The sequence below is a fragment of the Stegostoma tigrinum genome, unplaced genomic scaffold (assembly GCF_030684315.1).
Source record: "Stegostoma tigrinum isolate sSteTig4 unplaced genomic scaffold, sSteTig4.hap1 scaffold_53, whole genome shotgun sequence".
NCBI lineage: Eukaryota > Metazoa > Chordata > Chondrichthyes > Orectolobiformes > Stegostomatidae > Stegostoma > Stegostoma tigrinum.
Genome location: NW_026728461.1, coordinates 2,268,757 through 2,279,535, shown reverse-complemented (window position 1 = coordinate 2,279,535; position 10,779 = coordinate 2,268,757). Strand labels below are relative to the sequence as shown.

The following is a 10,779-nucleotide window of genomic DNA, read 5'->3' as shown; positions in this document are numbered from 1 at the left end:
GGTTCCTTTTCGGACTGAAGGCCTGTGACCAGTGGTGTGCTACAAGGATGAATGCTGGCTCCACTGCTTTCTGTCATTTATGTAAATGGTTTGGATGTGAACAGAGGAAGTATGGATAGTAGAAATGTGGACGGCACCGAAATTGGAGGTGTAGTGGACAGCGAAGAAGGTTATCTGAGAGTACAACAGGACATTGATCAGCTGGGCCAGTGGGCCAAGGAGTGGCAAATGGAGTTTAATTTAGAGAAAGGTGAGGGTCTGCATTTTGGAAAGTCAAATTACAGCAGGGCTTATAAACTTAACAGTAAGATTCTGGGGAGTGTTGCAGAACAAAGAGACATTGGGGTGCAGGTGCATTGTTCTTTGAAAGTGCAGTTGCAGGTAGATAGGATAGTGAAGAGGGTTTTTGGTGTGCTTGCCTTTATTGCTCAGTGCATTGAGCAGAGGAGTTGCAAGGTCATGTTGTAGCTGTACAGAACATTGGTTAGCCTACTTTTGGAATACTGCATCCAATTCTGGTCTCTCTGCTATAGGAAAGATGTGAAACTTGACACAATTCATATTCCTGTCATTACGAGGATTCATTACAAGGATATTGCCAGGTTTGGAGGGTTTGAGCTATGAGGACGGGCTCGGGCTATTTTCCATGGAATGTCAAAGACTGAGGGGAGAGATTTTTTAAAAATCATGATAGACATGGGGAGGGTGAATAGCCAAGGTCTTTTTTCCCAGGGGAGGGCAGTTGAAAACTACAGCACATAAGTTTAGGGTTAGAGGAAAAAGATTTGAAAAAGACCTAAGGGGTAATGTTTTCACGCAGAGGGTGTTGCATATATCGAACAAGCTGCCAGAGGAAGTGGTGGAAGTGGGTACAATGACAGTTAAAAGGAATCTGGATGGGTATATAAATAGGGAGGTTTAGAGGGATATGGGCCAAATGTTGACAAATCGGACTCGATCAGTTCAGGATATTTGGTTGGCATGGACAATTGGACCAAACGGTCTGTTTCAGTGCTGTACAGCTCAATGACTCCATGAGTACCAGAGACCAAAGTCCTCCTCACCTCAGTCTTAGGCTGAGGAGTAGGACCTGTCCACTCTGTCCATTTCTTTTCTGTTTCTTCCCTCCTTTTTTTGCTTCTTTCTTCTCAGTAATGTCCTGAATGTCAGGCCTCAGTGTGGGTCTGGCAAGCTGATCTGTCGGCTGACATGCCCTCAGCGTGGTCTTCTGGCCTTGATGTGATTCCAGAGCAGTCTCCCGGCCTCGAGAGGCTCAAAGTGAAGCCTGGCATGGTCAGGTGTCAAAACTCAAACTGGAGGCTCGGTGCCAGCGCGAACTGGGTTAAAACGACTGACATTCTGAACTTTACATTTATATTTTAAAATTTATTCCTATGATCTATCATGGTGATTTTTTAAAATTTACTGTTCTCACTTATTCCTCTGATCTATAATCCTGGAACTTTTCTTTCTTTATTTTTCTAATTGTCTTCCTGACCAAGACTTTGTACTTAAGAATCTTAACCTGGGTACTTCTGGACCTAAAATGGCCCAGTACTTGGCATTTGAGTATATGTGACAATAAAGCTACTTCTCAGATTCAGTTCTAACATGGCACCTTATATTTGGGGACTACGCCCTCTGGTCATAAAGTCTCCCATGAAGGGAATATCCTTTCAACATTCACCCTGTCAAGCCTCTTAAGAATCCTGTACAATTCAACTGGGTCAGCAAGTTTGCAGATGACACAAAGGTCAGAGGTGTCGTTGACAGTATAGAGGGCTGTTGTAGGCTGCAGCGGGATATTGACAGGATGCAGAGATGGGCTGAGAGGTGGCAGATGGAGTTCAACCTGGATAAATGCGAGGTGATGCATTTTGGAAGGTCGAATTTGAAAGCTGAGTACAGTATTAAGGATAGGATTCTTGGCAGTGTGGAGGAACAGAGGGATCTTGGTGTGCAGAAACATAGATCCCTTAAAATGGGCACCCAAGTGGACAGGGTTGTTAAGAAAGCATATGGTGTTTTGGCTTTCATTAACAGGGGGATTGAGTTTAAGAGTCGTGAGATCTTGTTGCAGCTCTATAAAACTTTGGTTAGACCGCACTTGGAATACTGCGTCCAGTTCTGGTCGCCCTATTATAGGAAAGATGTGGATGCTTTGGAGAGGGTGCAGAGGAGGTGTACCAGGATGCTGCCTGGACTGGAGGGCTTATCTTATGAAGAGAGGTTGACTCAGCTCGGTCTCTTTTCATTGGAGAAAAGGAGGAGGAGAGGGGACCTAATTGAGGTATATAAGATAATGAGAGGCATAGATAGAGGTGATAGCCAGAGACTATTTCCCAGGGCAGAAATGGCTAAAACGAGGGGTCATAGTTTTAAGCTGGTTAGAGGAAAGTAGAGAGGGGATGTCAGAGGCAGGTTCTTTACACAGAGAGTTGTGAGAGCATGGAATGCGTTGCCAGCAGCGGTTGTGGAAGCAAGGTCATTGGGGTCTTTTAAGAGACTGCTGGACATGCATATGGTCACAGAAATTTGAGGGTGCATACATGAGGATCAATGGTCGGCACAACATTGTGGGCTGAAGGGCCTGTTCTGTGCTGTACTGTTCTATGTTCTATGTTCTAACAAAATCACATCCTCGTTTTTTTTTAAATTCCAGACAGTCGTGTCCCAATCTGTTTAGCCTTTGCTCATAAGGTCATCCCAACACATTGGAGATCATCTAGTGACCGTTCTTAGTGCTGCCTCCAGTAAAATGATATCCTTTAAATAAGGGAGGAAAAACTGCTGACATAGTTCAAATGTGTCCCACCAGCACACCTCCCTCGTCTTACATTCCAACCCCTTAAAGTAAGGGCCAATATTCGATTAGTCTTCATGTTGACCTGCTGCATCTGTGTGCTAGCTTCCTGTGTTTTGTGCACAAGGAACTCAATTAACTTTGTTGCAGATTTCTGCTTTTTTTTTTCATTTGAATAAAACAACTCCTTTATTCGTCTTTCCAAATATACCAAATTTGCACTTTCCCACATTATAATCCATTTGCTTTTCGTCTACTCAAATAGCAATATTTCATTGTGAACTGTTTGTATCTCTCTCACAACCCGCCTTTCTACTTATTTTTATGTTTTCTGCAAATTTGGCCCAGGTGCTTACACTCTATTGACCCAAGTTATTTATATTTGTTGTAAACAGTTGCCGTCCCAGTACTGATCCCTGTGAAACTCCACTGGTCACCAAGTTGGAAAAGAACCTCTAATCCCTGCTCACTGCTTCCTGGCTGTTAGCCAATTCTCCGTCCATGTCAACTTACCACCTCCAACACCATGGTTTTTATCGTAAGGCTGAACCTTTTGTGAGGCACCTTGTTGAACACATACTCAAAGTCCAAATACAACACATGTACTGGTTCCTCCCGAACTGCTCTGGTTCAGCATTCTTCAAAAAACTAACAGTCAGACATGATTTCTCTTTCATGGAGTCATGATGACTCTGTTTAATTAGATTATTGCTTTCCAAATGCACTGTTATTATTTCCTTAATGATTGATCCCAACACCTTTTCAACATTAAATGTTTGGCCTAAAGTTACCTGCCTTTTGCCTCCCTCTCTTTTTGAATAGGGGTGTCACATTGGCAGTTTTCCAGATACTTCCCCAGAATCCAAAGATGAGGAAAACTACAACAGTACACCCACTATTCCTGGAGCTAACTCTTTTATCTGTCCCACCAATGCTTGTGCCAGCACGAGTTTCCCCACAGCGCTGATGTGACAGTCACTGCAAACACCATTATTCAACAGTCTTGCACAGAAATTCTTTGAAAGTGCATCAAGGCCAATGTGACCTTTGCACTAAAGCTTGCATTTTACAAATGGCATGGGGTCAGTGATGCAAGTGAGTAGACGGATATCAGAGGCCATTTTTAATGGAGGCACCTTTCCCACATATTGCAAACAAACTCTTCCAATCCTGTCAGAGCCATTATTTGTTCAACCAGTTTCTCCATCAGCTGCCCCCCCCACCCCACAAATAGAGATTTCCTGCGTGGTGCCAAGGTACCTGCCTTGCTCTCTAGGATTATGACTGTCAATTGCCCCTGATACATGGTTCGTGGAGGTGAGCTCTCAACACAAATTGCTGATAGGAGGTTATATTTAGTGAAGCAGCGCTAATTAGATATGAAGTATACTCCCTCAGCCCAGAATTTGTCTTCTACTTCAAAAGAATGAAACAAAAGATTGCAATTTAAGTTTTTTAATTTAAAACAAATGTAAGAACATTGAAAACATTTATTGAACACTATTTTTAGAAACAAACTTAGACAAAGAACTCAGATGATTTTCTCTTCTATCTGTGGCTGGTATTGTTGGCATAGCCTCGATGTTGAACCATTTTAATTTTAAAGTGGTTATGTGTAAATGTCTAATTAGTGAATCCTATGTCGAGCACCAAGCGATTTACAGGAGGAGAAGGAAATAAAATACATACGACCTCTCAAAAATCAGGGCGGTGAGCTCTCTAACGCCCTTCCTCACCAGAGCTCATTGATTCACATTGGGAAGGAGGCTCGAACATTGCCTGTGGAAGAAAGGAATGCCAGAAATGTTAAAGTGCTTGTTGTTCCTGGTGTTAATTTATACATCGTGCAAATGTGAATTTGACAGAGACTCAAATACTGTTAAAAATTCCTGATATTTTGCTACTTTGAATGGATTTTTGTTTTGGATCCATTTGAAAAGTGAATATACATAACCAACACTGTTCTGCACGTGAGATGTGATTGCATGAAGATAAAAAGGTCAATGAATGAGTGTCAGATTAGGCTGTTAACCAATGAGACCCACTTGAAACAATGACAGGTCTGAGTAATGGAACATAAGCAGATAAACTAGGAACACAAGTGTATTTCAGTATTCATGTCTGAGGTGATCTGGTCCCCTGTGCATCTTTTAAATACCTTTTATCCCCAAAATGGTTTGCACTTTACAAATATATATTCTCTTACACACGCGCGCATCTCACAACATAACCATTCAAAATAAATTCATTATAAAGCTGAGCACTAATTAAAGTCTCAAACAAGTGCAATACCACTGGCAATAATAAACAATGCTGTTATTTCTTGCAGTTGCAGTCAGTTAAAAACATATCAATGGGTTTTTAATGCAGAATTAGTTAAAGCCTCTGGAAACAAAAGGTTGGCTGGAGACTTTAAAGACCGAGCCAAACAGGCCAGCTGAAGTACTCATCATCCCACCTAATGGTCTGGATAAATGGTTAGTTTGTTAGTTTTTTTTCCCCCTGAGATGGCTTGCACTTTACAGATATATCCTCTCATACACACACTCTCTCACTCTTACACTCTGACAGTTTCATTCAGTCTCACACTTACACACATTGTCTCACTCAGCCTGTTATAGTCACTCACACACACTCAGTCAGTCTGACTCACACTTCACGCAGCCTCACTCACACTCAGTTTCACTCACAAATATGGACTCATTCACACACATGGACTGACTCCCTTCCCTCACACTCTCAAACAGTCTTATTCACACTCAGTCTCACACAGTATCACAAGCACAATCTCAAGGGTGGCACGGTGTCTTAGTGGTTAGCACTGCAGCCTCACAGCGCCAGGGACCCGGGTTCGATTCCAGCCTCCGGTGAGTGTCTGTGTGGAGTTTGTACATTCTCCCCATGTCTGCGTGGGTTTCCTCTGGGTGCTCCGGTTTCCTCCCACAGTCCAAAGATGTGCAGGCGAGGTGCATCGGCCACGCTAAATTGCCGGTAGTGTTCGGGGGTGTGTGGGTTGTAGGGGGATGGGTCTGGGTGGGATGCTTCAAGGGGCAGTGTGGACTTGTGGGGTCAAAGGTCCTGTTTCCACAATGTAGGGAATCCAACCTAATCTCACACACTCTCACTCATACAGTATCACGCTGACTTTGCAGCTTCAGTCACACGCATACACAGTCTCACTCTGACTTTTTCACTCACACACATGGTGTCAGTCTCACACATACAGTCTCATTCTCACTTCACACAGTCTCATACACGTAGTTTGACTCCCTCCCACACAGACACTCACATTGTGTCACACGCACAAACTCAGGCTCAATAACACACATGCCCAATTTTGACTCTCACGCACCAACTCAGTCTCACTCACACAGGCTGTCTCTGATACCTTAGCCAGTCTCATTTGAGTGCACAGTCTCACCCACACAGAGACTCACTCACACAGAGTCTCACCTGCGCACAGTCTCACTCGCACGCAATCTCACCTGTACATAATCTCACTCGCACACAGTCTCACTCATAACGCTGTCTCACTCGCATGCAGTCTCACCCGTACATAGTCTCACCCTCACACGGTCTTCCTTGGAGGTTCAAACACACAGTATCACTCTGACTTCCCACGATTTCACTCTCACACACCTTGCCTCTCACATTCACATAGCCTCACTCATACACAATCTCACTCTGAGTTCACAGTCTCAATCACACATGGTCTTGTTCAAACTCACTCAATTACACATGCTCTCTCACTCATACATTCTCACACAATCTTATTCAGTCTGACTAATATTCAGTCTCACACTCAATCATACATTCTCAATTAATCTCACTGTGTCACTCAAACTCTCACTCACAGTCACACTCACATCGGATCACTCGCAGTCTCACTAACACAGTCTCACTCACACACAGTCTCCCTCAGTCTCTCTCACACACACACATTCTTATTCACACACATGGCCTCACTCTCACAAATGCACAGTCTCATTCACATACAAATTCCTACTCTTTCTCTCTCAGTCTCACTCTGACTCACTCACACACAGGCCCACTCACACACGGGCCCACTCAGACTCTCTCACTCACACACATGTTCTTAGTCACACACGTTTTCACTCTCACAAATGCATGGTCTCATTCACATACAAATTCCTACTCTCTCTCTCTCTCAGTCTCACTCTGACTCACTGACACACAGACTCACTCACTCACCCACAGACCCACTCACACACAGTCCCACTCAGACTCTCTCACTCACACATGTTCTTAGTCATACATATGGTCTCACTCTCACAAATGCACAGTTTCATTCACATACAAATCCCTGGTCTCTCTCTCTCAATCTAACTCTGACTCTCTCTCTCACAGTCTCACTCACACATATGGTCTCACTCACAGTCTCACTCTGACTTCGTACAGTCCCACTCTCTCACACCCACTCACACAAACTCTTAGCATCACTCACACAGTCTCACACTGACTGTCATTCAGTCTCACTCACATATACAGTCTTACTCTAACTTCACAGTCTCACTCTTACACACACTCACAGTCTCACTCACACATCGCTTACTCTGACTCTCACTCACACAGTCTCACTCATATGTCCCACTATGGCACAATAATTTTATGTTAAATTGTTGTAAAATTGAACATTAAGTAAAAACAGTTAAGGTCTGAAACAAGTGCAATATGACTGGCAGTAATAAACAACTCTATTATTTTTTGTAGTTACCCTTTGTTGAAGGCATGTCAATGGCATTCTGTCCAAATTAGTTTAAACCACTGGAGAAATAAAAATATTGAAGGCAGGAATGGAGTGCTGAAGAGTTTAAAGGCCAAACCAAACACTTCAGTTGAAGTATTCATCATCCTGCCATTGGCTGAACAAATGGCTGGTTTGCTTTTTAACCAAACAACCATTGAGGAACCCAGGCAAATTCAATCACAATTGGTCAACAAGATTGATAAGTAGAAGATTCTTTTTCTCATCCAACCAATTGATACATGACTGTGATGTTCATAGAAGACCGGTGGCAGGGTTCAATTCTCCAGCATTCCAGAAAAAATAGCTGATGTGCAAGATGTTTGAAAAGGACAAACAAGCACTGGACTCAAAAGTTAATGTTAAGCAATTGTCTGAAGTCAAGTCACTCTCTCCAAATTGTCCAATAATTTAAAGTAGAACACTGCCAAAGTAATTTATTCATATATTGCAGGGTTTTTGATACTGAGCAGAGATTTTAGATCCAACAGAGTCCCATGAAACATTATATTTCTTACAGCTAAAACTTGCATAGACATGAAGATCTTCTTTCAGTGAATCTCAGGATGAAGTCGTGACTCACTTCCTTGTTCATTGCATAATACAGGATGGCATCGGCCGGAAGTATGAGCACTGAAAAAGCAGAGGGAAAGCACATTATTATTCACACGTGTTTTCATCATATTGATTGTGCACAGATCCAACTGCTTCCTGGGTACGGAAATATCAATGGCTGGGAGGAACAGAACAAACGTACTGCAAGGATTCAGAACGTATTACAAAACACAAGAGAAAATCTTGGAGTTATACCAAATTAGGTAAACTCAATAACTGAAAACCATTGTATCTGAGACCCATTCTCAGGATGAGCATTGTTTGTCAAGACTAAAATCCATTTCAAACCTCTCACTGTCCGATGGCACATGCCTTCTTCATGACAGTTTGTACAATTCAGTGGCTTTATTGGGCCAGATATGAGGCTGTGAAGAGTCAGCATACAGTAGCCCAGGTAAAGATGTCAGATTTTCCTTACTACAGAACAATGCAAAACCCCAATTGATTCACGAATGACCCAGCAGCTACAAGGTCACTTCTGCTGATACCAGCATCAAACACAAAAAGGTGCAGTGTGTTCAACGTGAAAACACTGAGAAAAGCTATCCGCTCCTTCAGCATTGTGTTGGAATCTTGAAACTAACACCACTGAGGGCACCTAAATCAAACACGAGTTAGTGATCCAGTGAATGGCCATTTTCTGAGGGCTATGATGGATGCAGAATAAATTCCAGCTTTGTCAGTGAGACTTACATCCAGGGAACTGATTTTTCTTTTCTGTGAAATCTGACAGGGATAGCATGCTGCAAAGGCATTGGGACACTTCATTTTCATAATGCATTCTGCTTAACACAGCCTGGATGGCAAGTTTTAAACCACAGCAGAATTAAACCCATGAGACCTCGTTTCTACTTTTCACCAGGAAATGGTTGGGGGAGGGTTGCGACAGATTAGCAACTTGACAGCAGTGACCCCATCCATGTTTCTGGTCTCTCAGCCACGGGCCAAAAAGAGGGGAAGAACAGATTAATTTCAGCAACAGGAAACATTTATTTTGGAATAACCAGTTAAAATAAGAATGAACAAAGCAGAACAATGTGCTAACAATGCAAATAATTCAGGATTTAATGCCACACCCAAATCCTGATGTACATCCTTCGCTCAATATGGCTTTAGGTAGTTTTACAAAAGGGCTACTGGACTCCAAACACTAACCCTGACTTCTCTCTACAAGTGCTGCTACTGCTGCTGTGCTTTTCCAGCAGTTTCTGATTTCCAGCATTTGTGATTCTTTGTTCTGATTTGGCTTTAGGGCAATCTGATGAAATAATTTGCTTTTATTAGGTGCAGATATTAGTTGTTTATTGGCTTTACATTCCTCAGACTTGAATCCTGCTGAACATGCTTGGATATGTTCAATGATACAAATTTAGATATCTGCAGCTTTTTGGTGAAATCAAAAGAAAATATCAATTCCCTTGCAGTGGTTATGCTGTTCAGAAATAGATTTAACTTAAATTGAAGCAATTTCCACTGCTCACCTTTATTTGATTCAATGATCTGTGCTAGAGCAAATTGCTGAGGACGCTCGGGTTCAAATTTGAGCGCGGTGATGGCTTTGTTGAGAACTTCAGATACACGATCTTGATTAGTCACCTAATTAAAACAACATTCACTTTTCATTAATGCATTAGACACACACACCAAATGAAATATATAATGCCTCAATTTCCAAAGGGCTTATAAATATAGCTGCTTTCACCCAGAAAACTAATTGGGACATTACACTGAAAGCTGTAAAAGTTACATTAATGAAATAATATCTGGTAGGACAGTTATTGTAAAATCTGCATTCGATGCTCCATAACACAGTTACTGTGAACAGTAAAGGTTGGAATTTGAATGGAAACAGAGCCCAGTGATCAAGTTTACTTATACACACAGTTTGAAACAAGTAACTAATGACGAAATTCATAATTTAAATAATCCACTTCCATCCCCTCCCACCCAAAACCCCCATACCATTTGACATAATGGGAACTGCAGATGCTGGAGAGTCCGAGATAACAAAATGTGGAGCTGGATGAACACAGCAGGCCAAGCAGAATCTCAGGAGCACAAAAGCTGATGTTTCGGACACAGACCCTTCAACAGAAAAGCTTTGTTTCAAGGCTGAAGAGATTACAAGAGAGTTGCAGTGGGAGAGAGATCCACTGAGGTTTTTCCGGAGAGAGGAGGGTAACTTCTTCAGGTTAGGTATCCCTGGAAGCGGCTTCACAATGAGGTTAAAATTGTATCAGAGATAATGGGAACTGCAGATGCTGGAGAATCCAAGATAACAAAGTGTGGAGCTGGATGAACACAGCAGGTCAAGAAGCATCTTTGGAGCACAAAAGCTGATGTTTCAGGCCTAGACCCTTCATCAGAAAAGGGTCTAGGCCTAAAAGGCCAGACTGTGTGCTCCTGAGATGCTCTGCTGCTTGGCCTGCTGTGTTCATCCAGCTTCCCACTTTGTTACCCCCATACAATTTGCCTGCTTTTAACATTTATTGTCATTACAGCAAATGGCTCAATGTTGTTTGTGAAGTCTGACATTTCCTAATGTTATGCTTATTCATATAAATTATTCATAAAATTGCTTTAACAGTTTGAAACA

The 10,779-nt window shown here is 42.3% G+C and overlaps 1 protein-coding gene across 1 annotated transcript in view; it reads right to left on the bottom strand.

Moving 5' to 3' along the window:
• Positions 1–4,296: 4,296 nt before the first annotated feature.
• Positions 4,297–10,779, bottom strand: part of LOC132208725 (ral guanine nucleotide dissociation stimulator-like 1) — a 78,286-nt gene continuing 71,803 nt past the window's right edge. Inside the window, exons 32-34 of the mRNA XM_059644114.1 lie at positions 9,665–9,779; positions 8,087–8,201; positions 4,297–4,582 (exon numbers count right to left, since the gene is read on the bottom strand). Coding sequence (XP_059500097.1) covers positions 8,089–8,201; positions 9,665–9,779 — 228 coding nt within the window. The 3' untranslated portion in view covers positions 4,297–4,582; positions 8,087–8,088. The remainder of the gene's footprint in view (positions 4,583–8,086; positions 8,202–9,664; positions 9,780–10,779) is intronic.